The following is a 27961-nucleotide window of genomic DNA, read 5'->3' on the forward strand; positions in this document are numbered from 1 at the left end:
ATGCTGGCTAACTGTTTCTTTAACTACAAATTTGAACAATGATGAATGTTCACAGATTGGATCTATCCTAAGGTGGGGTTTTTTTTTTTTGGTTTGTTTTTTGCTTTTTGGAGGGGGAGGAAGGGCAGTTGGGGTCAAGTGACTTGCCCAAGGTTACATGGCTAGTAAGTGTGTCAAGTGTCTGAGGTCGGATTTGAACTTGGGTCCTCCTGACTCCAGGGCCTATGCTCTATTCACTGAGCCACCTAGCGGCCCCCAGAAGGTGCTCTCAATGGATAAGGGAGAGGCAAGCTAATGATGGATGAGCAATGTCCCTGCACATAGAATGTTGGATATAAACACCTGACTCATAAAGGAGTTCAAATTGAGAATACTCTTCTGGGTTCCTGTGATTCAATGGGGATAATGACCTGTTATCTTTGGGGTTATCCTACCACATGTGAGATTATTTGTCTCTAGCCAAATACCAGGACAGCAGTTATACTTGCCTGGCTTCAGGCATTCCTTGTTTTCAGATCAAAATAGCTCTCTCCACAGCTCCCTGAAATCCTGTATTCTGCCCAGTACCATAAAATAACTCTCAAGTTGGAACTGTGTTGAGGAATGCTGCTCCTTGCTCTTAACCTTTGTTTTATCTGGCTTTCATTTGGTCAAAGGATGCTCTCCTTGCCAGTCAGTATAGAAATCTCCTACCAGGATCAAATTGTCGCTTTTCCTAAATCTTCCCCTTTATTTTATTTTTAAAAAGAACTATTTATTTACTGGACCTGGGTCAAATTAGATGCACAGCCAATTTTTAATTTACATTCTTGTCTTTTATTATCAGGTCTTGTAATCCCTATTTGACAAGTAGGGAAACTGAAGTTCCATGGAGTGACTTGTGGGGGTGAGGTGGTTACCCAGCCCCAAGAAGCCTTCCGTTGGAGTGTCCCCTTCCCCACCATGTACCCCCAGTGAGACAAGGCTCTTATTCTAAACTGATGTCAGAGAGAATAGATACCTCAGGAGAACAAATTCTACCAGAAATTCATATAGTACTAACTCCTGGAAGTGGAAGTGAGAGGAATTGGTTGGAAAGCTGGGGTGGTAAAACTTAGAAAAGGTTGAATAGAGTCCATAGGTTCAAAGATAGGAAGGCATGTTACCAAAAGAGAAAGCAATGAGGTAAAATACAAAGAACAGGAACTGTCTCCAGCTCAGGAAGAAATGAAGGAAGGAAACAAGTTATTAAATGTCTACTATGTGCCAGGTACTGTGCTAAGCTCTTTATAAATATTAATCTATTTATAATATTATCAGTATAAAATTGAATTCCACCTTCCTTCTTACTGAACCAAGAATCTTGCCTCTCTTTTAGCTTTGCTTGTACTTTACTTTAAAAACTGCCTTTTTAGAGATAGAGGAACTATTCTATTGATAGACCTTGTAGAATTCTAATTTTTCATGTAGTAGCTTTTGAATTTCCTCATAATTTTCTTCCAACCAGTCTTGATGTTTGCGAGTGTTCTGGCCCAGGTGACTAAATGCAGTACTATACACCAAATCTCTGAAAGCTGTCTGCTAATTTTCTGTTACCAATAGTAACAGTTTTTTCCCCCAAGTCAGTAATATGGTAAAATTCTAATCTATTGATATTGAGTCTTCTGATAGTCATGCCTTGGGGCCATTGCTTTTGTTGAATGTGAATGTTTAGCTTGGAGAAGTCTATGATTGGTCCAGCACTCTGTGCCACACATAGCCTTTGTCACTCTCACATCCTATCTTTCTCTTCTCTTACAATGACACAATCTGTTAAATGCAATGTTTGCTTTGAGGATTCATCCATGAAGTTTTGTTGTATTTAGGTAAATAGAAGACAGTATTGGTGGTAAGAAGATCATGAGATGCACAAGTCTTCAATAGTAAATGACTGTTGCTGTTTCCAACTCCATTTTCCCCAAAGACTCAGTGTCATGTTTAACAGTGTGTCCCTATTTTGGTGTTAAAGTCATTGAGGGTCTCCAGGTCTTCGTGAAATTTTTCTTTGACCTCATCAGGATTTGTCAAGGTGGGACCATAGGCACTGATGATGGTGTGGTGCCTTTCTACAAGGGGCAGTCACACTGTCATTTGTCTGTCTTATACTACTAGTTTGTTGACTACATTAGATTTTATTGTGAAATTTATGCTAGTTTTGTGCCATTCTCTATCACTGCAGCTACTCCAGAAAAATGTGTATTCAGTTCTTACTTTGGTAAGCTGGTAAACTGGTCTTCATTTGCCAGCCTTGTTTCAATCAGGGCTGCTATTTGGATGTAAAACTTGCCAAGTTCTCTTACAACAGCTGTTGGTTTTTTGGGTCTACTGAATTTCTTTTTTTTTTTTTTTTTAAGCAATCGGTTTTAAGTAACTTGCTCAAGGTTACACGGCCAGTTATTTCTGGGTGTGATGCTAAGTATCTGAGCCCAAGATTTGATCTCCAGGTCATCCCGACACTAGAGCCAGTGCTCTTACTCACTGAGCCACCTGGCCACCCCTTCTACTGAATTTCTTGTTGCCCCTAAGCAAGCTCATATTCCATGTACCAATGATGAGTGGAATCATCTTTGCAAAATTTTTGTACGTGTTTTTGTGTTTCAACTCTGTGATGGGATTCTTGCCTGCTGCAATAAATAGGCCAGGATTATGTGAAGAATACAATTTTTAGGGCACCTTTTCTAGACTTTTCCTAACACCAGGAGGTGAGCAGTGTGGTCCTTATGAAGGCTACTCAGGGGTGCAATGAATAGAGGTGGTGCAATGAATAGAGAACTGGCCCTGGAGTCAGGAGGACCTGAGTTCAAATCTGGCCTCAGACACAACACTTACTAACGTGTGACCTTGGGAAAGTCACTTAACCCCAATTGCCCTGCCATTTCCCCTCCAAAAAAAGCAAAGAAGAAGGAGAAGAAGGAGGAGGAGGAGGGGGAGGAGGCTACTCAGATACCCAGGGGGCTGCTGAATCTCACTGCTGCTTCAGTCCAGTAAAAAGACATCCCTATTGCTTGGGCTGCCTATTTGCAGGGTTGTGATTATAGATTCCAGTTTGACAGAGGATTTCAAGGTAGGCAAAATAATAAGATAGTAAAATAATAAAATTATAAAATTTTTTAACAATAAAATAATAAAAATATAAAATGGAATTGGCGATGCCTTTTGACTGTCATATAAAATGGATTTAAGTGAAGCATAGTTATATGAAGACATCAGCTTCATTCTCTCTTCAATAGTCATCAACTGTCAAGACAGAAGTCAAGATGACTGACAATGGCTCTGGATGCAGTGGATCTTTGACTTCTTTGGTGTATGACCAAGCTCTAAACTCTCCATAGCCCCTGCTTTTGCCACCTTCACGGCCAGTTGGAACAAAATGTTCACATCCCTGTATTCCACTGGTAAGGTCTTCACATACTTGGGGTAGACACCCCCCTAACTTACCAATAGGTCTAAGGTCCATTGGTTACCCTCCACCTGGGTTAACACATCTGCTGAGATGATTTGACCACTGTGTATATTACAGCTTCTTGGAGCCACAGGTGAGAACTGGGTGGCAGGTAGATCCAAAGGTAGATCCAAAGCAGCCTTGAAAAAGTCTTGCAAACCCTCATACCAGAGGTACTAGTCCTTTCTGAAAACCTCACACACATACATACTTAAAGAGGTCATAGGCAAAGAAAAATCACAATAATATTAAATATATATGCACAAAATAGCATAACAGCTAAGTTCATAAAAGATAAGCTAGGTGTATTGCAGGAAGACAATAATCACAACACTATAATAATGGCACACTTTAATATTCCTTTAACAAAGCTAGATAAATCCAACAGAAAAATAAGCAAAAACAAAAATATAGAGTGAAACAAATTATTGGAAAAACTAGATTTTTAAAAACCTATAATGAAATCTGAATTAGAATATAAAAGAATTCCCATTTTCCACAGTATTCCATTCTTTGAAAAAGAGTTGATCATTTACTACAACAAAAGGGAATCATAAAGAAATATAAAAGGGTATATATACTATGTAATAGTTTTTTATAGATAATAGCACAATAAAACTCTATTTCCTACATCAATAAAATTCAAATTTAGACAAAAACTATTTTGCAATAAAATTAATAATGAGTAAAGGAAATATGAATAAAAAATTATAGACCTAAATGGAGACTAAGTAATAGCATTCTGAATAATTAGTGATCAAAAAACAAATCATTGAAACAGATAATATTTTCATTTCTCTGGCTGAACTCCTTTGACTTCTCCATCATGCCTCCCAGAATCTCATCTTTGAGAAACCTCATCATCCTTAAAGATTGAATCAGCTTTGGTTCTCAGACCTCATTAGGATCCTCTGTCTTATGATTGGAAGGCAGATCTATGTGCTCCAAAACCTCCACTTAAAGAGGTTGTGTTATTTTCCCCCTTTATTTTACACTCCTTGAAGTAGCAGACTGTCTTTCTTTTCTTCTGAATTTGTATCCCTAGGGCTTAGCACAGTGCCTGGCATATACTTGGACATTAATAGATGCTTATTGACTGACTGACTGATTAAAATGATGATGACAATGACATGACATTCTGAAACCTATGAAATACATCTAAAGCAAGGCTCAGAGCAACATTTATATTTATAAAAATATATATATGATCATAACAGGAAAATAGAGGGCTAATAAATTGATCAGGAAATTTAAAGACTAGTAAATGACAGCCCTACAAGTATACAAGAAGAAATCTTGAAAATTAGAGGAGAAATAAAGAAAGTTGAATATTGCAAAATTATAATGAACAATCATGTTTTTGCCTTCTCAATGGGTGACAGAAGGGGTATAGGGAAAAGAAGAATTTGGAGGTAAAAATAAAATAAAAAAAGAATGAGCATATGTTAAAAGAAAAGATATGAGAAGATACGCCCATGCCATCCTTTTGCAGGGATGTGAGAACCAAAAATGGACTACATTGCACATATTTTCACTTTTTTTGATATACTGATCAGTTATGTTGATTTTTCCTCTTCTTTTTCTTCTTTTTTTTTTGTCTTTATAATCTATTTATTATGTGAATCTCTAGGAAGGAGGGAAGGGAAGGAATACCGAGGGAAATTATGGTAGTACAAAAAATAAAGAGTATCAATATAAACTTATTTAAAACAAAAATGTATTCCTGTCTTCTTGACGTTCACTATAATCTGTCCTTTGCACCCAATATCAAGCAACAGTTCTATACCTTCTTTGATTGTAGTTTTTCTCCTAATATAATTAAAAAAATGTCATCATTCTTCTTAATTTTCCTTAATCACTGCCCAAAGGGCCCAAGGAGAATTTTCACAGATCAGTGAAAAAGCTGCAGAGATTCAGAAGGATTTTCTATCTTCCATTCTTCTAAACACAAGTAGAGCTACATTGCCCCCACCCTACTCTAGTACCTAATAAAGCAACTTGGCTTTAGCCATTGAGGCTACTCAGGGTACCACCTCTCTTAATGATTGGCTCCCTTATTGACTGAATGATTCTAGGACAAATTTAGACTTCCTAAGCACCTTAGGATCACAGTTCTGGAGCAGGGGTTCTTAATATGAGCTCCATGGACCCCAGATTTCAGGAGATCTACCAATTTGAATGGGGACAAATAAAATTTTAATTCCACTTAATCCTTGATTTCCTTTGTGTTTGTTGTTCAGTTTTTTCAGGGACTTCTGACTCTTGGTAATCCCACCTGGGGTTTTCTTGGCAGAGACACTGGAGTGGTTTGCCATTTCCTTCTCCAACTCATTTGACAGATTAGGAAACTGAGGCAAACAGGGTTAAGTGACTTATTCAGAGTCACACAATTAAGTGTCTAAGGCCAGATTAGAACTCAGAAAGATGAGTTTTCCTGACTCCAAGTCTGGCACTCTACCAACTATATCACCTAGTTGAGCCAACAGCAACAGCAGCAGCAGCAGCAGCAACAAGAAAACATCCAGTAAGAAAATTCTATTTGGCAATTGGAAATGTGAAACTGAAGGTTAGGAAAGAGGTGTCCTATTTATTTTATTTTATGCATTTAAAGACATTTTTCTGAGGATGGGTCCATGGGCTTTGAGAGATTGTCAAAAGGGTCCATGACTCTTGCCCTAGAGCTAGAAGGGACCTCTGGTGCCATCTTCTCCAAGCTCCAATTTTAACAGATGGAAAAATTTAGGTTGATGAGCTTAATGGAAGAAATGTGAACCCAGGTCTTTTTCTTGACTCCAAATTCAGCACTCAACACTTTCAAGGCTGATCACAGCCGGATTTTCAGACTCCCTTTTGGGAAAGAAGTTGGTTATTTGTCTACCAGAAAAGCTTTGTCTATCAGCCCAGTTCAGAATATGAAGTTGGTTCCCTGGCTGTCTTATTGACAACTGACTGTGTCACTGACATTATCTTTCTATCTCATTTGATGGATTGACTTAATGATTTCAGGGAAAAATCAAGCCTCTGCAAGTCGCTCAGCTCCCTTCTGGGAAGGGTGGATCCTGAGTATTTAGAAGTACTCTACCTACTACCTACCCTAGGTGGGAGTTAATTACTTCCAAAGACTGGCTGTCTTTGGACCAATCCATTAGCCTTCCAATGATAGGTAACATTTGCCCCACGCACCGAAGATCCCATCACCTCACTAGGAATTATGGGTCCCAAGGACTGTCCATCTGGATTCAGGTGCAGGGGAGTTCACAGGACCACAGTCTTCCTCATTGCTTACCTGGGAGTACCTCAACTGGGTTCTAGATGCTCAGGAGGTATAATGTTATGTGATTTTCAATAGCTGTTTTGGAAGGATAGGAAAGGGTGACTGCATGAAGCCTATGTCTGGACCTGGACTTCCTTTCCCAGAGGAAGTTCACCTGTCCAATCTTGGAAGCACCCTGTCCCACCTTCCCCCCCACCCATCCGCTATACACCTGAAGCAGACACAGCTGAAGAAACAACAAACAAGGAGAGAAATACACACACACACACACACACACACACACATACACACACAAAGAAATAAACAAACACAGAAAACACTTACCTTGTTTATCTTTTCTATCATCTATGAGAAATAACAATAACAATTCACATTTCTATGATGCTTCCTGGCTTACAAGGCATTTTCCTCATGACAATCCTGTGAGGTAAACAGTGCTGGTATTATTATTCCTATTTTACAAATGAGGAAACTGAGGCTCAGAGAAATTGTGACTTTTCTAAAGTTATATGACTAGTAGCCAGTTGGTAGAGCTAGGCCTAGACCCCAAATCCTCTGATTTCTTCCAGTTTCAGGGGTCATCAAACTAAGACCCTAGGATCAAATCCATCTTGGGATTGTTTTTGTATGGCCCAGTAAGCTAAGAATAAATAAAGTTTTGTTGTATTTGCAAATAAAAATTACTCAGTTCCCATGCAAAAACAGTCTATGGCAGATGAATTTAGTCCTTATGGGTAATAGTTTGCCAGTCCCATTAATAAGAACATTAACTCCCCAAGGGCAAAGATCCTACAGAATCACAAAAACATCATACAATAGGCCTGTAAATGATCTTGGAGATCATGTGAAATGACTTGCCTCAGACCGCATCTTAACCTTACACCCAAACCAAAATCAACTCCTCATCTCATTTCTCACTGTCACTGTTCCAAACCTTCATCTCTCTCCTCCTGTCCCCAGTCCTCAAACTTTACAGCAGATGACTTAAGCCTCCAACTTCACTGAGGCCACAGACTAGGCCTTCTCATTGGCCTTCCTGTTTCCGATCTCACCTCTCACCAATTAAGTCTTCAAACCACTGGCAAAACTTTTTCTGGAGTACAAGCCTGATCATATGCTTTTATTGTCTCTAGGATAAATTATAATATAGTTTTCCACTTGACCTTTGAAACCCTTTGCAATCTGTCTCTAACCTACATTTCCAGACTTATTTGACATCACTACCCTTAATACACCCTATATTTCAGCCAAGCTGGCCCATTTGTATTCCCAGGACTTAAGATTCCATCTTCCATCTCAATGTCTTCACACCAACTATCCTTTTGGAAAGAAACTTGCTTCTTCCTTACCTCTGCCTCTTAGAATCCTAGACACAAATCAGGTGCCACCTCCTACAAAAGCCCTTTCCTGATCTCCCCATTCTGGTGCCCCCAAACCACTTCATAGTTCCTTGTGTATATTTTGTACTTACTTATTTTTGTCCCTATTCCAAAAATCTAGCAAAGTGCCTGGAATGTAGTAGGCCCTTTACAAATGCTTATTCAGTAAAAACAAAAAATATCAAAAACAATTTAAAAAATGATTTCTGAATGAATGGATTCACTGTTAATCCCATTAGCTCCTATACTATCTCCAAGATTTTATTTTGGTGCACATTCCCTCTTTTATCCATCTTCAGTCTCTATTTCTCCAAGGATTTGCTCCTCTCTGCTTATAAGTAAGTACAGGTCTTCTTAGTCTTAGAAAAGTCTTCTAGGTTCTACCCTAGCTGGCTGATATTCCATTTTTCTTTCACTTTTTCACTGCCCAGTTTTTTGAAAAGTTGGTTACCAGCCATTGCCAACATTCTTCAACTCCTTGTGATTTGTATTCCAATCCCATCACCCTCCTGAAGCTTTCCTCTCAAGGTCACTGATTGTGCTTCTGATCACGGTCCTCCTTGACCACAGTTTTGACACTGTGGTCCATCTCCTCTCACTCAATGTTTTCTCTTCCATTGGTTTCCAAAATACCACATTCTACTAGTTCTCTTTTTATATCTCGAAATGTTTCTTTTTTAAAAAATCATCAAGAATCACAGACTATTATAGTTGAAAGAAACCTTCATAAATAAGCAAGTCCAACCCACATTTTACAGAAAACCCTTCCAAAATCCACCAGACAATGTCCATTTAATCTTTGACTGGAGATGGCTAGTAAACCTGCTACCTCCTGAGGCATCTCATTCAGTATCAGACAGCTGCAAATCTTATGAAGTTTTCCCTTGCATTTTCCTCATAGTACCTAAATCTGCTTTTCTGCAACTTCTGCTTGCTGCTCCTTTGTGTAGGCCACAGGACAAATTCAATCCCTTTATCACATGATAGCCCTCCAAAGACTCCTTCACAGGCTCTTCCTCTTCCCTCTAACTCCTAAATGTAGGTGTGGTTGAATTAATTCCAAAGAACTGATGATGAAGAACACTTACCTTGAGAGAGGTAATAAATTTAATGTACAGAATAGGATAGAATTACATTTTTGGACTTGTTCAACAGTGGGAATTTGTTTTGCTTGATTATGCATGTTTGTTCCACCCCTCCATTAATCATCCTTTTCAATGATGGTAAGATGAGAGGGAGAGAAGGGGATAAAGATAGTGAGAAAAGGATAAAAGAAAGAAGAAAGGAAAGAAAAAAGAGAGAAATAGAAATAGAAGAAAGATATGGATAGAAGAAAAAAATAAAGGAAGGAAAAAATGGAAGAAACTCATCTTTTAAAGAATGCACAGAAGAGGACAAAAGCGAAATTAGAGCCAGACAAGCAGGATAGCTTTTAAAGTCATAGATTGAATTTATTATATATCTTTTTTTGAGGCAACTGGGATTAAGTGACTTTCCCAGGGTCACACAGCTAGTAAGTGTCTGAGGCTAGATTTAAACTCAGGTCCTTCTAACTCCAGTGTCAGCATTCTATCCTCTGGGGCACCTACCTACCCCTATTATATATATTTAAAGGAAAAAAAGGATATGGAATAAATATCCTTGATGTCATATAAATTTTCCTTTTTCTTTTCTACTATAAATGGAAATGTTCATTTTGTTTGGTGATTTAAGTTCAAAATAAAAATTATTGTTTTTAAAAAATTAAAAAGTAGAACACAGCTTAATTATAAAAATAAGTGCTGGTATTGTAATAATCCTATTATGAGCTTTCTTTGGTTCATTCTTACCAAAGAATTGAGTTTTACATTGGGGCTCTGCCATTGTGTCACTTTGGACAAGTCACTTCTTTCTGTGTCTCAGTTTCTTCTCCTATAAAAGGAGATGGTTAGACATCATAATCATTAAGATTCTTTTCATTTCTAAATCCTTTAATGTCTATGACTATCTCTATGCATATAAATCCCAAATCTAAACCTCCAGTCCTGATCTCTCTTCTGAGTTCTAGATCTTCTTTTCTAATTGAATATCTATGAGTATGTCCAAACTAAATAAGTAAAAAATTGAGAATACCATTTTCCTCCTGTAGCTGTGCATCTTTCTGCCTTTAATCCATCTGTATGTGGCACCACCACTTACCTATTTTATCACATCTGGAACCTAGATGTTATCTTTGACTCTTCCCTCACTTACATCTTAATCCAATCATTTCCCAAGTCTTTTCCCAATCCAATCATTTCCCAAGTTGGTGTTTTATGCACAGAATCAGAGATTCACAGAATGTGCCTTGGAAGACAACTCAAAGGTCATTTTGTCCCACCCATTCCTGAATGAGAAACTGCTCTTGAACACACACAGCCCATAGTAATATACACTTTCCTTGAAGACTTCTAGTAAAGTGGAATGTGGTACCTCCCAGTACAGCCCATTATGCCTTTGGATAATTGAAATTATTAGGAAGTTTGCTTTCTCCTTCCCTCTCCCTTACATCAAGAATAACGAAGGGTGGCTAGGTGGTGTAGTGAGTAAAGCCCCGGCCCTGGAGTCGGGAGGACCCGAGTTCAGTTCCGGCCTGAGACACTTACCACCCACACAAAAATACTAGCCGTGTAACCTTGGGCAAGTTGCTTAACCCCAATTGCCCTCCAAAAGGCCAAAAAAAAAAAAAAAGAATAACTCTACCATTTCAGCTGACATCTATAATTATCTATAATTCCTTGTCATACCCTCCTGTACCAAGCAGAACAAGCCTAATTATCTTCCACAGGACAAAAATAGTTTTCTTGTTCCTTCTAAATCTTCATTTCTTTAGGCTAAATATCCTTGCTTTTTTTTTTTTTACAAGGTATAATCTTGGGGCCATTCGAGATCTTGGTTACTGTCCCATGGAGACCTTCCTGCTTATCAATGCTTCTTCAGAATGTAAGCTCTGTGAGGTCAGGGATTACTTTGTTTTGGCATTCCTGGTACCTGCTACAGTGTCTGGCACAAAACAGGCATTTAATCAGTGTTTCTTTAATTCCTAAAATATAGCAGCCCGAATTATACACAATACTCCAGCTTATAGTCTGACCAGGCAGAGTATAGTGGGACCATCACTCCTAATTTCTGGAAGCCATGCTTCTCTTAATGTAGACTAACATTGTATTAACTTTCTTGGCGGGCTTATTATTGACTCATGCTGAGTTTGGAGGGCAGCTAGGTGATGAAGTGAATAGGTTGCCAGGCCTGGAGTCTGGAAGACTCATCTTCCTGAGTTCACATCCAGCCTCAGACATTTACTAGCTATGTGACCCTGGGCAAGTCACTTAACCCTGTTTGCCTCAGTTTCCTAATTTGTTAAAATGAGCTGGAGAAGGAGATGGTAAATCACTCCAGTATCTTTGCCAAGAAAATCCCAAATGGGGTTGTGAAGAGTTAGACACGATTGAACAACAATAGCTGAATTTGTAGTCACTAAAAGACCAAGATCTTTTTTTTTTTGGAAAAACTTCTGTCTCTCCTACCCATCTTATGTACTTACTAATGATCTTTTCTTCTCCCTCTTCCTCTCCTTCTTTTCCTTCTTCATCATCATCAGCAGCAGCAGCAGCATTTATTGAGCATTTGCCACGTGCAGGGCACTGTGCTAAACCCTGGGTATACAAAGAAAGGCAAAAACACAGGCCTTACCTTCAGGGAGATCATGTTCTAAAGGGGAAGACAATATGCAGACAACTACATATGTGTAAGATATTACTATTAATAAATAGTTTTTATAATAACAAATTAATAAATAAATAATAACATTATAATAATAATAACAAATAACATTTATATAGTGCCTATTCTTTGTAGGTAACCTCACAGGGAAGACATTAGAGGAAGACGGGATTGGATAAGAAAGGCCTCTTGTAGAAGATTTGGCCTGAATTTAGAAAGAAGCCATGGAAGACAGGAAGTAGAAGCAGAGAGGGAGAGCATTCCAGGCATATGTGAACAGGCAGTGAAAAGAATTGGAGTGGGTAGATGGAATGCCATGGGTGAGGATCAGTGTTCCTTGCTCACTAAATATTTTGGAGGGGTGTAAAGTTTAAGAAGTTTAGAATGATAGGAAGGCGCCTGGTTGGGAGGGACTTTAAAAGCCAATGTGCCCCCGTCTTCCCCCCATGTCAGTGATGAATATGTTAAACAGCACAGGTTCAAGCATGGGCCCAGGGTCCCTGGGGTACTCCACTGAAGAAAATTTTTTTTTTTTTTGCTTTTTGGAGAGGGGAAGGTAGGGCAATTGGGGTTAAGTGACTTGCCCAAAGTCACACGGTTAGTTTTGTGTTAAGTGTCTGAGGTTGGATTTGAACTCGGGTCCTCCTGACTCCAGGGTTCTATTCACTGCACTACCTAGCCACCCCCAACTGAAGAGCTGTTTACAATGTGACATTGAATCATTAATGATTATACCTTGGGTTCAGTCATGCACAAAGTTCTAAATCCACCTACACATGTTATAGTCTAATTGAACACACCATCTGTCTCCATGTTTTCTAGCAGAATCATTGAATTCTAGCTGGATTGTTGAATGCTCTACTAAAATATAAGTAAACTACATCTACAAAATTCCCTTGCTGGAGAGTATTTCGCTTGGAGAAGAAAGGTTTCAGAGATGACATGACAACTCTTTATTTGAGAGGCTGCTTGGCCCCAGAGAACAGAACCAAGGCAAACCAGGGTAGAAGGGGCAAAAAGGCAAATTTGGGCTTGATGCCAAGACAAAATTCCTAATAAGCAGAGCTGTCTAAAAGAGAACTGGGCTTCCTCAGGGGAATTCTTCAAGCAGAGGCCACTCCTCCCCCCACCGACTCCTTTAGAGTTCTCTATCATGCTCCAGAAACCTCTTCTTCCTGGAAGATTATGTCAGCCCCAGAATTCACATCCATAATACCCTATGCCCCTGGGGCCCCTCCCTCAGATTGGATTATGGAGGGCTCTCCTGGAACCTCTGTTTAAGGAAGGTGCCCAGGACATCCATCTCTTCATTTCCCACCAGGCCCAGCTTTTCGATTTTTTTTGAGCTATCTTCCCCTTTAAAAGTAGGCTCCTTGAAGATAGAGATTATATTTCTTTTTGTTTTGTATTTCCAGTGCTTAGCACAGTAATTGGCACATAGAAAGTATACAGTAAATCAACTCTTGTTCATTTACTGACTAAGAATATGACTTATTGGGTAAGGTCACCTTGTCTTCTATGCTGACACTCCCTCTGTCAGCCTCCATTAAGCTGAATTTGTCTCAGGAACTTTGATTCCTAGTTATAACTCTGCTAAACTTGCCAAAACCAAAATGTGGTTAGTCTGGAATGACACGTTCTTCATGAAGCAGGGCTGCCTCTCTGTGATTACTGCTTCTGTTTCTAAATGTTCAGTAGTTTTGATTCCCTTTAATAATAATGCATATTCTACATTCCCGTGGGTGCTCCCTCACCCCCCAGAGTCAAATCACTGGCCTAGAATTTGCAAACTCCATTTTCTTTTCAATTTTTGAAAACCGAGGCATTTGCCCTTCTCAAGACCTGTTATAAAACTCCCCCTTGTACCAATCTGAGAGGCATTGGAGAAAAACTCCTACCTCTGGCACTTATAAGCCTTTTGTCTGTAAAGTAAGGATAATAATTTCTGTTATATCTGCCACACAGAAGCACTATAGGACTCAAACAAGACAGTGATTAAAAACACTTTGTAAGCTTTATGATATCACATAATTGACAGATAATCTCTCTATTGACAGAAGTGACATATGTTATGATGTGAAATGGTATTCTCCGAGTCACTATCAGTGGCTCAGTACTCACGTCTTCCCTGGGATACAGTTCTTCTCAGTCTTGAACTTGAACTCATCAAGGGCAGCTAATTATCCTTATTATTCACATCCTATTACTCATTTCCCAATATCATTTTTTCTTATCAAAGAAAACAGAAGAAGATTAAGAGTTGAGCAGTTCCATGCTCTACCTATTGGACATCTTGAACTGTGCATTCCATAGAAATATTTTTTTTGGAGGCAATTGGGATTAAGTGATTTGATAAGTGACTTGTTATGTGACAGCTAATGAGTGTATGAGGTCTGATTTGAACCCAGGTCCTTCTGACTCCTGGTCTGGTGTTCTATCCACTTAACCATGTAAATACCCCAGGTATTCCATAGACATCTCAAACTCAAAATGTCCAAAACTGAACTCATTACTCCGTCCCCCCAACCCTCACTTATTCCTAACTTGCTTATTGTTGTCAAGTACCAGTCTTCTAGGCTCTCCCATTAGATGCCGTCCTTGATCCCTCACCCCCTCTCATTACCCTCCTGCCCCGAGTCTGTTAAGTTGCAAGCTCCTTGAGGACAGGGATTGTTCCTGCTGCATAGTTGATTGACTGATTGATACCTGTAGATATTTCTTGTCAGTGAGCTCATCATTTCCTCCCCAGCAGCCAGTTTCTCTTTATCAGTGAGGATTAAATCTTATCAGCTCATTTTGCTGACTCCTCCATTTTGTGAAGAATGAAAGGATCATTAAGGCAAGCCAGGGAATTGTTTGCTCCTTCTGTTTTTTGGCAGAGGAAGAGCTCTAGTAGATATCAGCACAGCTGGAGTCCTCTATAACTATTACAGCATGCCACCCTGGTGACCTGTTTTCCATTTATCTCCAGTTAGATAGAGATATCCTCTTCATTGCCACCAATCTAAGCTACTTGTTGTAGTTGAGATATACACTTTGCTTGCTTTCCATTCTGTCTTTAGTTTCTAAAGCGTGAAGTAGAGAAGGAAAGGAGAGAGGACAGGCTATTGAGGGGAAGGGGACATCACACTCTGCTTTCTACTCTGTGGGGGATTTAGATGCCTTCCTTCTTCTATGACAGAAACCACAGGTGACTTCTAAAGATGGGTTAGAACTGCTTTCAGGGTGTGCCTGCTCCTTTGTTCTCCCTTCAAGGGAAGCCTATTTAGATGGAGTTCATTGTGTGATAGAGAGCCTTTCAGTTTACTAATTGGACGCTTGAGGTTTTTAAGGTAATGATTGAGAACTGAAGGGACTGACTGGCTTTTGCACACATTACAAGTTGTGGCAGCTATAGCACCGAGACTCAGGATATTACCTGCCTTATTTGCTTCACTGGGTTGTTTTTGAAGAAAGTGCTTTATAAATGTTAAAGTACTGTATCTAAATACTTTTGTAGGGTATTAAGGTTGTAATCACCCAAAGCAGGAATCTTCTCGGTGATATTCCTGACAGATGGGCATCAAGCCTTTGCTTGAATACTTCTAATGACTGACGGGTAGCTCACTATTCTGAAGAGTTTGTTTAATTTCTACATAGTTCCTATTTTAAAATTATCCAATTCAGAGATTCTAAGAATTTATGACATTTGTTCTACCAACCTCACAGGGTTGTTATGAAGAAAGTTCTTTGTATACTGTATAGAACCATTAGAATATCAGCTATTGGTTTTCCTGGTCTCTAGGAGAAACTATGCATCTCACTGCAGGAAAGCTGTCTTACATTTATCAATCACACTTCATCATTCTGAAGCCCCTATTTTTTCCATGATGTGAGAACCTTGAGGGAAAAAAAGGTATCAGGGTGATTGATTCATTTCAATTAAATGCATTTATTAGTAAGCATCCAATGTAGTAGATCTGGGGAAGATTTTTTTTCTTAATTGCTTTCTTTTTTTTTTTATGACATTCATTTTTAAAAATTTTGAGCTCCAAATTCCCTCTCTCTCTCTCTCTAGCCCCTTTGGAGGAATTTTTTTTTAAAGACCCTGAAACCTAGAGCAACTGAGTAACATAATAGCAGGTTTTGGGTGGGGAGGATATACAAAGATTCCTGGCCTCAGGGAGCTCATGGTGTAACTGGATGGATAGAACCCTGCCTGAAGGAAATTGCCAAATCTCCATATCATCAAGTGCATGCTAATGTGGTCTGTATGTTTCAGTGGCTTAAGAAATAAAGAAGGGTTCTCAGTCAGGTGGAAGGGGTGACAGTTGGGGAGAGGTAAGTAAGGAAGATTTCTTAGAGGAGTTTCTGAGCAATGGATTGGTCTGGGTTAAAGTAATCTCTGGGAGTCCAAGAGTACACGTATGCATATGCCAATCATCTTCCTTATTAAAGTGTAAGTTCCAACAGAGATAGGACTTTGTAGAGACCTTTTATTTTTTATAGAGTCCCAATATTTCTGTGTCTTTCTTCTGAATGGCTTCATTTCGTGAAGTTCTGATTCCTCAAGCCAAGTCTTCCTGGGTGAGGGAAAAGTAGAAAATAGGGAATCGTCAAATTAATGTATTAAATCCTTATTTCTCACTACTCCCTAGCACATACACTCTGCCTCTAGCCAGGCTAGTCATTTCATTTTTGTGTCACAAATATGTATTCCTTTGTATCACAATGAACACCAGACTTAAAGTTGAAACCACAAAGAATAAGTCTAGTAATTTTTTTCACATGAAAGTTTTCTAAATATTTCTAAATATTTTGCAGTGATCATTCCTTCCCCTCTTGTACCCCATTCTTAGTCATATCTTCCCTTCTCCAGATTAAACATTACTAGCTCTTCAATTAAGCCTTGTATGTCTTGAGATTTTGGAGTTGATTCTGAGATGTTGCTAGACAAGACCAGACCCTAGGGCAAATATGACGTCTTATTCTTATGTTGGAGCAGACTAAGGCTGACTAAGTTTTCTGGCTACTATGGCACTCTGCTGACTCAGGTGAGCAAGACTCTGACATCTTTTTCACATGTTCTACTGTTAAGCAAGGTTTTCCCCATCCTGTCCTTTTGCAATTGAATTTAAGGGCTAAGCTTGACATTTATCCTTAATCCAATGTTATCTTCTGGTAGATTCTACTTGGGATTCAAACCTGTTGTGACTTTTTTTTTTTGGATTCTGATTCTATTATCCAAAATGACAGCTCTCCTTCCCATTCTTGGCATCTCCAGCTCCCTTCAAGGCTCAGCTCAAATACCTCCTCCAAATAAAGATTTTTCTTCTCCCCACTTGTCAGTGCTCTACCTCTCCTGATCTCTTCATGTTATATATATATATATATATATATATATATATAGTGTTTATTTATCTGTGTATATAGGGTAGGTAGGTGGTGTAGTAAAGAAGGCGCCTGGTCTCAGCTTTCTGAGTTAAAATCTGGTCTCAGACACTTATTAGTTGTGTGACTCTGGGCAAGTCACTTAACTCTGTTTACCTCAGTTTTCTCATCTGTAAAATGAACTGAAGAAGAGAATAGCAAACCATTCTAATAACGTTGTCAAGAAAATCCCAAATGGGATCACAAAAAATTGGATATGACTGAAAAAATGACTGAACAACAAAAAATCTGGGTATATGTTCTATCCCTTTACTGGAATGTAAGCTCCTTGAAGGAAGTGACTTTAATAAAAAAAAAATACCCCTCCCCAATTACACAATAAACAATTTTAAACATTTTTTAAAAGAATTTTTAAAAAAAGTTTTGAGTTACGGAAGTCTAGCCTCCTTCCCATCCTTCTCCCCTCCCTGAAATGGTAAACAATCTAATATCACTTATGCATGTGCAATCATTTAAAACATTTCATTAATATTGGGGCGGCCAGGTAGCACAGCGAGTAAGAGCACTGGCTCCAGTGTCAGAACGAACTGGAGATCGAATCCCGGGCTCAGACACTCAGCACCACACCCAGAAATAACTGGCCGTGTAACCTTGAGCAAGTTACTTAACCCCGATTGCTTAAAAAAAAAAAAACATTTCCATATTAGTCACTTTATGCAATAAGACTAGAAAGAAAGAAAGATAGGAATAAAAAGAAAGAAAGAGAAAAATAGTATGCTTCAGTTTGCATTTGGACAACATCAGTCTTTCTCTGAAGAGCATAGCATTTTTCATTGTGAATCCTTTGGGAATTGTCTTGGATCAAGTAATTTATAATTCTTTGTCAAATTCTTTGTTGGTGTACAATGTTCTCCTGGTTCTGCTCATTTTACTTTGCATTAGTTTTTTATAAATTTTCTCAGGTTTCTCTGAAGTCATCCTACTTGTCATTTCTGATAGCACAATAACATTCCATTACATTTATATACCACAACTTGCTCTGACATTCCCCAACTGATGGGCATCCCCTTAATTTCCAATTCTTAGCTATAACAAAAGAGCTGCTATAAATATTTTTGTACAAATAGATAATTCCTTTGCCTTTAAAAAAATCTCGAGATACACACCTAGCAGTGGTTTTGCTGGATCAAAGGGTATTCACAATTCCATAGCCCTTTTGGCATAGTTCCAAATTGCTCTCCAGAACTGTTGGATCAGTTCACAACTCTACCAACAGTATATTAGTGTCCCAATTTTCTCCCATCTCCTCCAACATTTATCATTTCCCATTTTTTGGTCATATAAACCAATCTGATAGGTGTGAGGTAGTACCTCAGAGTTGTTTTAAGCAGCATTTCTCTAATCAATAGTGATTTAGAACATTTTTTTCATATAACTATAGATAACTTTGAGTACTTCTGAAAACTCCCTGTTCATATCCTCTGACCATTTATCAGCTGGGAAATGATTTGTATTTTTATAAATTTGATTCAGTTCTCCATATATTTGAGATACTTTATGAATTTACCAGAGATACTTGTCATAAATTGCCCCCCCCCCAGTTTTCTGCTTTCATTCTAATTTTCATTGCATTGACTTTGTTTGTGCAAAATCTTTTTAATTTTATAAAATCAGAATGCTACATTTTACATTTTGTAATGCTCTTTATATTTTGTTTGGTCCTAAATCCTTTCCCTATCTATAGGTCTGACAGGTAAACTATTCCTTGCTCTTCTAATTTGCTTATGGTCTCACCCTTTATGTACCCATTTTGACCTTATGTTGTTGTTTGGTATGAGATGCTGGTTTATACCTAGTTTCTGCCACACTCTTTTCTAGTTTTCCCAACAATATTTGCCAAATAATGAGTTCTTGTCCTAAAATCTTGGATCTTTGTGTTTATCAAATGTTAGATTACTACAGTCATTTACTGCAATGTATTGTGTATGTAATCTATTCCACTGATCCACCACTTTATTTCTTAGCTGATACCAGATTGTTTTGATAATTACCACTTTATAATACCATTTGAGGTCTGCAAGGACTAGGACACCTTCCTTTATATTTTTTCTCATAATTTCCTCAATATTCTTGACCTTTTGTTTTTCCACATGAATTTTATTATTTTTTCTAGCTCTATAAAATAAGTTTTATTGGTATGGAATTAAATAGGTAAATTAATTTAGGTAGAATTATCATTTTTATTATATTGAGTCTGCCTACTCAGGAGCAATTCATATTTCTCCAGTTGCTTAGATTTTACTTTATTTGTGTCAAAAGTGTTTTGTAATTGTGTTTATATAGTTCTGGGTTTGTCTTGGCAGGTAGACTCCCAGGTATTTTATATTGTCTACAATTAGTCTATTTATTTATTTTTACATTTTTTTTTTGCCTTTTGGAGGGCAATTGGGGTTAAGTAACTTGCCCAAGGTTACACGACTCATTTTGTGTGTGTGTGTGTGTGTGTGTGTGTATTAAGTGTCTGAGGCCGTAACTGAACTCGGATCCTCCTGATTCTGGGGCCGGCTCTTTACTCACTGCACCACCTAGCCACCTTTACAGTTATTTTAAATAGAATTTTTCTTTCTATTTTTTGCTGCTGGACTTTGTTGGCAACACATAGAAATGCCAATGATTTACAAGGGTTTATTTTGTATCCTGTAACTTTAATAAAGTTGTGATTTATTTAAACTAGTTTTTTAGTTGGTTCTCTAGGATTCTCTAAATATCATATCTGCAAAGAGTGATAGTTTTGTTTTCTAATTGTCTATTCTAATTCCTTTTATTTCTTCTCTTATTGCCATAGCTAGCATTTCTAGTACAATACTGAATAATAAAAGTGATAATGGGCATCCTTGCTTCACTCCTGATTTTATTGGGAAGGCTTCTGGCTTATCTCCATTACAGATAATGCTTGTTGATGGTTTTAGATAAACATTATCATTTTAAGGTAAGCTCCATTTATTTTTATGCTCTATGTACAATAGTTGTACTGTGTCAAAGGTTTTTATCTGCATCTGCTAAGATAATCATATGATTTCTGTTAGCTTTTTATTATTGATATGATCAATTTTGCTCGTAGTTTCCCCAATATTCAACCAGCCCTGCTTTCCTGGTATAAATACCACCTGTATCATACTATAAATACTTATAGTATATGATTTTTGTGATATATTGTTGTAATCTCCTTGCTAGAAGTTTATTTAAATCTTTTGCTTCAATATTAATTAGGGAAATTGGTCTATAGTTTTATTTTTCTGTTTTCATTCTTCCCAGTTTATGTATCAGAACCATATTTATGTCATAAAATGAATTTGGTAGGACTCCTTCTTTGTTTATTTTTCCCAAATAATTTATATAATATTGGGATCAATTGTTCTTTAAATGCTTGGTAGAATTTGCTTGTGAATCCATCTGACTCTGGGGATTTTAGCTTAGGGAGTTCATTGATGGATTGTTCAATTTCTTTTTTTAAGATTGGGTTATTTTATTTTTTCTTCTGTTAATCTGGGCAATTTATGTTTTTGCAAGTATTCATCCACTTCATTTAGATTGTCAAATTTATTGGCTTATAATTAGACAAAATAGCTCCTAATAATTATTATAATTTCATCTTCATTGGTAGTGAATTCACCCCCCACCCCCTTTTTATACTGATACTTTGATTTTCTTCTTTCCTTTTTAAAAATCAAATTAACCAATGGTTTATCAAATTTATTGTTTTTTTTTGCAAAACCAGATTTTAGTTTTATTCATTAGTTTGATAATTTTCTTATTTCCAATTTTATGCACCTCTCTTTTGATTTTCAGGATTCCCAGTGCTTTTTTCCTGATGTTCAACTGGGAATCTTTAATTTGTTATTTTTGTTTTTAAAGTTTTTTTTAAAGTTGCATGTCCAATTCATTGATCTCATTTTTCTCTATTGTACTGATGTAAAAATTTAGAGAAATAAAATTTCCCTAAATGCTGTTTTGACTATATCCCGCAAATTTTTGTATGTTGTCTTATTGTTGTCATTCTCTTTAATGAAATTATTGATTGTTTCTATAATTTGTTCTTTGATCCACTTACTATTTAGGATTAAATTATTTGGTTAATTTTAACTTATTCTTCTACCATCCTTTATTGAATACAATTTTCATTGCATTATGACCTGAAAAGGATGCATTTAATATTTCTGCTTTGCTATATTTGGTTGTGAGGTTTTTATGTCCTAATACATGGTTAGTTTTTGTGTAAGTGCCAAGTGCTGCTGAAAAAAAATATATACCTTTCTATTCCCATTCAGTTTTCTCCAGAAATCTATCATATCTACCTTTTCTAGAATTCTATTCACCTCCTTAACTTCTTTATGATTTATTTTTTTGTTAGATTTATCTCATGATGAGAGGGGAAAGTTGAGGTCCCGTACTAGTATAGTTTTGTTGTCTATTTCCTCCTGTAACTCATTTAACTTCTCCTTAAAAAATTTAGGTGCTATATCATTTGGTGCATCTATGTTTAGTATTGATATTACTTCATTGTCTGTGGTACCTTTCAGCAAGATTTAATTTCCTTCCTTATCTCTTTTAATTAGACTTTTTGCTTTTGCTTTGTCTGAGATCATGATCACTACCCCTGCTTTTTTTTTTTATTTCAGCAGCTGTTCCAGCCCCTTACCTTTACCCTGTGTATGTCTCTGTGCTCGACTATTTACTTTTTGTCAGTGGTCAGTGCCTTGCATTGTACATAGCAGATACTTAATAAATAGAAGTTGTCAAACTGAAATGCAATAATTTCGTAAGCATGTTATCTGTGTCTTCATCTAAAGAATTCATAAAAAATTGGGCAGGACAGGAAACACACTCCTGGGCCAACAAGTACAGACTTATTTCTAGGTTGATATCACTATTAATCAGTACTCTTTGGGTAGAATTGTTCTTTCAATCAGCTATGAATTCAGCTAAATGAATTATCACTCAATTACATTTTTCCCATCTTGTTCACAGGAATATTAAAAAATGATTACTGAAACTGAGAGACATTGAGCCTGTGGGATTTCCCAAGTCTACTAGTCTAGTAACTTTGTCAGAAAAGCAAATGAAGTTAATCTGGCAGGACCAGATAATGATGAACCTTGAGTGGCTCCTGGTGATCACCACTTTCCTTCTTAAATGCTCACAGATTATCCACTTAATCATACTTCCTAGAATTTTTCCAGGAAAGCCTGCTGAAATACAGACATGTTATATCCTTGGCATTTCCTTGAGCTCCCAGTCTAGTAAACATGTCAACAAATTATGATGTATTCGATGAAGGCAAGCACAAGATGCTTGAGCATTTACCTGTCCAGTGTTGGTCATGCTGATTGGGGAATGTTATGAATGAATCACTTATTTCCATCTGGGCTAATTTAAACCACTCTTTCCACATCAGGCCAATGAGAGCCAGAAATAGTAATTTTAGGTATTAAGTAACTTTATTTCCACCTAAGGTCCCCAATCTGTAGTCCAGGTGACTTATCTACCCAGGAGGCAAGGCTGGTTCAGTCCTCTCCCAATAGTACTAAGACTCATGTTGTCCCAGTGAGAGGGCACTATATTCCAGAGACTCATACAAGCCCAGTGTTTCCTCCTCCCATAACTGACTCATCTTCTGTGCTCAGTTTCTCTTGTAGGTAGAGACTTGTCCTTGTGTGTATAAGGGGTAGGGGAGAGGGGGCAGTTTAGAAGGAATCCTAATAAAAAATTCAGTATTTTCACTCTGGAAAGATAGGGAGGGATTAGGAAAAATGGAGTCTAAGAACTGGAGATGAGGGGGGTAAGGAGGACAGTCTGAAGACGTTTTATGGAAGAGAGACATATAAAAGATGTTTGAGAAAGGAGAAAGAAACTGATCCGGGTAATGAGGAGAGGAGAGGGCATCTGAGATTTGTGAGGAAGAAAAGGGAGAGATGAGGCGCTGCCCATTCATTTCCAGCCAATGCAAATCTCAGAAACAAAATGGGGTAAAACATAGTCAGGTGATGGGCAGCAGGTATACTGGGCTGGAGTCAAGATTTTATGAGGAAGGGATTGTATAAGGAATGATGGTCGATGGGATGAGAAAAAAAGGCAGGGGGCATGTTGTAAAGGGGCCTGAAAGTTCCTGCTGAGAAGTTTTTAATATGCTCTAAGATTATTACATCTCTCTCTACCACCACTGCTGGCCCCCTCTAGTGTCTGAATTCTACCTCCCATCCCCCAATTAGCCATGATGCTGAATATCTAGCAAAACTATTTACACAAAGAAAGCACCCAGGAAAGGATTTTATATAATAGATCTTTGTCTTATTTTATCTAATGGACTCAGGGGTCATTGGAGAATGAGAGACTGATCACACCAAAGGAGGTCCCAATTAAATGCAGAAAATATACCTAGGAATACTCTGTCCTTAGTCCCACCATCCATACATAGAAAAGTAGGGGTTATTGGGGGGGCAGTGGGGATTAGGCCATGATGACATAGTTGTCATTCAACTGGAGCCAAGAATGTTAAGTGGGTGGTTTCCCTCACAAAGACTGGACCAACAGGTAACTGAGGGAAATTAAGGTGATTCACTTTGGGCAGGGAAAGAATGAAAACAGTAAGGCCCAGAGTGATCCCATTTCCTTGAGGCAGGGTTGAGAGAGTATGATATAAAAGACTCTCAGCAGGTCCAGGGCTCAGCAACAGACCCAGAAGCCACAGAACTTGCTCTTCTCTGAACACCAGGTGAGTCTCTCTACCCTGAATTTTTTGACAGTTTGATAACCATAGAGTCATGAAGTTGTAGAATTTTATTTTAGATATGAGGAATCTAAGGAGAAGCAGGAATAAGACTAGAAATCAAAAACTGCATTGGGGTCCATGGTTTCTCACCCAGTATTGGACAGTTCATCGTCAATTGACATCGATGCAAAATGACCTGTTGTGCTAGATCTGGCATTTAATATGCATTTATTATTCATTTAGGGTGTTTTGTAGATCTAGAGGATCTCAAGGCTGGAAGGGATCTTAGACACCACTAATAGTCCAACCTTTTCATTTTCTAGAGCAGTAACTATGGCCTAGGGAGGTGACTTGCCTAAGATCGCATAATTAACAGCAGAGCTGGTACTTGAATATAGGTCTCCTTAGTCCTACTCTGGTGCATTTCCCACTAGAACACCATTATCCATAAAGAGGGCTTCCTAAAGAGTGATGAACCTTGGCTGTTAAACATAGCATGCATGATTGTACATAAATACAGAGCATTTCATGGATTTAAGAAAAAAAATTGGCAGATCATAGGATTATAAACTTTCTAACACACCTCAGGCCCAAAATGACTTAATGATGTTTTTTATATCTATCCTAGAAATATGTATTGTGTAAACCACTGATACAGAGTTAGAATTATAGAATTAGTCAAGGAAAGAAGGATTGGTGAGGACAGAAAGAATGAGTCATAGAATGATAGCGTGAGACAGAGAAAGACATCTCAAGAAAAGAAGAGGCCGGGGGCAGAGAGAGAGAGAGAGAGAGAGAGAGAGAGAGAGAGAGAGAGAGAGAGAGAGAGAGAGAAAGAGCTCTTTCAAGTGGGGAACATAGGATGGTGTAGAAAGAGGGTTAGATTTGCAGTCAGAAACTGGGTTCTCACCCCCATGTGACTTTGGCCAGGTAACTTAATAAAGTCTTGTTGGCCAACTGAAGAACAGACTTAATGGGGAGGATAATGAGTTGGTCTGGAGGTTCCATGTTAGTCTCATGGATGATGACTAATAATGTCCTTGCTATTTTCACCACAGGGAGGATCAAAAGCCAGGGGGTACCACGACAATATCATCCCCATCCTCACCTGTAAGGAACATAGAATTCACCAGTATTACTGTGGCTTCAGAAATCCAGTTACTTTAGCAAGAGGCAGAGACCAGGCTAAGACTGAAATGAGTTTGGTTTGGGGATAGGGAGGAGATTTGTCTGCCTATTAATAAAATACTCAATGAGATTTGCTCTCTTCCTCTCAGTTTCCTCATCTGTAAAATTAATGGGGTGAATTAGATAGCCTCTAAAGTACCTTCTATTGTTATGAAATTTATAATCCTATGACTCTGCTCATAGATAAAACCTTCAGCAGAGTCAACAGGTCAAAAAGCATTGGGAACAAGGGTAAACAGTTGTCATTCTGCATTTGAAGCTAATTTCAAAGCTTATATGTGGAAGAGCTGGAAAGGGGAGAGGGAAAGGTCTGGAAGTGCTTTCAGTCGTACTCTTCTAGCAGGGGGCTTGACTTCTTATGTGGTACCATAACCATAGACTATTCTTTCTTCTCCAGGTCTATCCACATCACAGAACCATGTCTTCTCAGCAGCAGAAGATGCCCTGTACCCCACCTCCCCAAGTTCATCAGCAGCAGGTGAAACAGCCCTGCCAACCACCTCCCCAGGAGCCATGTGCCCCCAAGGTCCCAGAGCCTTCCCATCCCAAGGTCCCAGAACCTTGCCATCCCAAGGTGCCAGAGCCTTCCCATCCTAAGGTCCCAGAACCTTGCCATCCCAAGGTGCCAGAGCCTTGCCATCCTAAGGTCCCAGAACCTTGCCATCCCAAGGTGCCAGAGCCTTGCCATCCTAAGGTGCCAGAACCATGCACCACCAAGGTACCAGAGCCTTGCCACCCTAAGGTGCCAGAGCCATGCACCACCAAGGTACCAGAGCCATGTACCACCAAGGTACCAGAGCCATGCACCACCAAGGTCATTCCACCTCCAGCTCAAGAGAAGTGCCCACAGGTCCCCAAGACCAAGCAGAAGTAAGATGTCCCAGGACGACACCCTCCATGGGACCAGCTGCCAGATGAAGAATGTTCCTTACCATCAGCTTTCCAATCCTAATTACTGTCTGTACTTCTAGGGAGAGAGTTCTCCCCGGTGCTTTTCAGCCTATAATTATCATGCTGAAACCAATTAGCAAAGGTCCTGCCCTTCATTTGGGTCCTGAAAATGCTATAGAAGTCTGTCCCCACCCTGGGATTCCTAAGCACCTGGATCAGGCTGAGGTTACATCTGCCTGAGCTGGCCCTCTGGCAACACAGCTCTCAGGGCTAAAGTCAGAATCAGTCCAGGGAGGCTTCAGTCCAGTAATGACTGTATCCTTTCTACTCTGATCCCATTAAACTCACTTTCCACATGACTTTTGGCTATATGTGTGTCATTGGCTACTTCTTTTGAGCTTCTCCAACCAGGGTCTCTTGCCTTCTATTTTCTTCTGGGTGGAAGGAAGGTATACGTGGAGGGAGGTCTGGAAAATAACTTTCCTAATTCAGGAGCACTGAATGAGGAGGAAGGGTTGGGAGGAAGAGGACATAGGGCTTTAGGCTGAGTTGGCACTACACCAGGCATCAATCAGGAATTCAGAAAGCTCCTAACGTGTGGTTATGTTGTGCTACACTCCTGCCAGGCCCTTTCAGTCCCCAGCCAGGTCTGAAGCATCTGGCTTTACCCCAACTTACAGCTCATCATCAAGATTCAAATGACCCTGCTCTCACCAGCCCAAGCCAGAAAGCCCATCCCAGTACCTGCTGATAGTATAGGGGAAAGGCCATTAATCTTGGAGTCCAGAGACCTGGGTTTGGGTCTTTGATCTGCCAATTTCTAGCCAGGTGACTTTAGGAAAATCATTGAGCCTTGTTGAACCTCTATTTTCTCATCTGCAATGTGAGGATAATATTTTCACTAACCATGTCACTTTTTTTTTTGAAGTAAAACCCAAAGTGTGATGTATTATCACTATTTCTTTTATTAGGTGAATTGCTACTCGTTCTGAGGAGATATGGCATTCACTCTCCATCCAAACCCATGGAATTAGAGATTTGAAAGGAACCAGGGATGGGGAATCTGTAGCCTTGAGGTCACAGTGGCCCTCTAGGTCCTCAAGTGTGGCCCTTTGACTGAATCTAAACTTCACAGAACAAATGCTAAAGGGATACGATCCTAAGGGATCACTTTTCTGAAGTTTAGATTCAGTCAAAGGGTTGCTCTTGAGGACCTAGAGGACCACATGTAGCCTCGAGGCTACAGGTTCCCCATCCCTAGACCAATTGCTTTATTCTACAGAGGAGAAAGCTGAGGTCTGGAAAGAGGACACATAGCATGTCAATCATACAGGAGAAACCAGAACATACCTTCCTTTGTTTTTAGTTAAATCTGATTGAGTCTCATGCTCTTTCCACGAAACCTCTCTGTCCCTTTACCACCATTGTTTACTACTTTTCCCAAAACCTTTGAAGACTGATATATCTTTAGGTCAGCATAATTCATTGAATACCCACTGTGTTTAGAATGCAGTATACAGTCCTATTGAAAGGAAGAAGTCCAGAAGTAGGAGGATACATACACTATCCCTGCCTTCAGGGAGTCTACAATCTAGTTGGAGAGACAAGACATCCTCTAACACTTGGAAATAGTGTTTTAGGGCACACCAAAAGATACCTAGAAAATACAGTCTAAAGACAGTTTTGTCTAATGTACCCAGGACCTTGGCACAGAACAAAACACAACCAGGGAATAACTTCCAGGCTTCATTACTTCTGTCTAAGACACCACCATCTTTTCAGGCGCTGAGGCTGGAAACTTTGAAGTTATCTTTGGTTTTTCATTTTCCCTATTCCTACATATCTAATCTGCTTGAGTTTTATTAATGATATTTCCACAAGATTTCTCA

At 38.8% G+C, this 27961-nt stretch overlaps 1 protein-coding gene and 1 pseudogene across 2 annotated transcripts; one reads left to right on the plus strand and one right to left on the minus strand.

The window, feature by feature from the left end:
* The window catches only part of LOC138153746 (heat shock cognate 71 kDa protein pseudogene), a 572612-nt pseudogene that overhangs the window by 341447 nt on the left and 203204 nt on the right, over positions 1-27961 (minus strand).
* Positions 23842-26431, plus strand: LOC138153788 (cornifin alpha-like). Of its 2 annotated transcripts, XM_069078203.1 has the most exons (3): positions 23911-23996; positions 25052-25103; positions 25579-26431. In XM_069078203.1, exon 3 carries the CDS (start codon positions 25600-25602, stop codon positions 26053-26055), a length of 456 nt encoding a protein of 151 aa, XP_068934304.1. In that variant the 5' UTR covers positions 23911-23996; positions 25052-25103; positions 25579-25599; the 3' UTR covers positions 26056-26431. The 2 variants fall into 2 exon arrangements, with proteins under 2 accessions (XP_068934303.1, XP_068934304.1); XM_069078202.1 differs by lacking the exon at positions 25052-25103 and having other exon boundaries at positions 23842-23996.

The sequence above is a fragment of the Petaurus breviceps genome, unplaced genomic scaffold, assembly GCF_028583685.1.
Source record: "Petaurus breviceps papuanus isolate PSGF00001 unplaced genomic scaffold, PetGlider_PUasm1.0 91023, whole genome shotgun sequence".
NCBI lineage: Eukaryota > Metazoa > Chordata > Mammalia > Diprotodontia > Petauridae > Petaurus > Petaurus breviceps.

What these genes read in the sequence shown, in the direction of transcription:
- LOC138153788 (XM_069078202.1), top strand. Translation starts at nt 25,600, where the DNA reads ATGTCTTCTCAGCAGCAGAAGATGCCCTGTACCCCACCTCCCCAAGTT.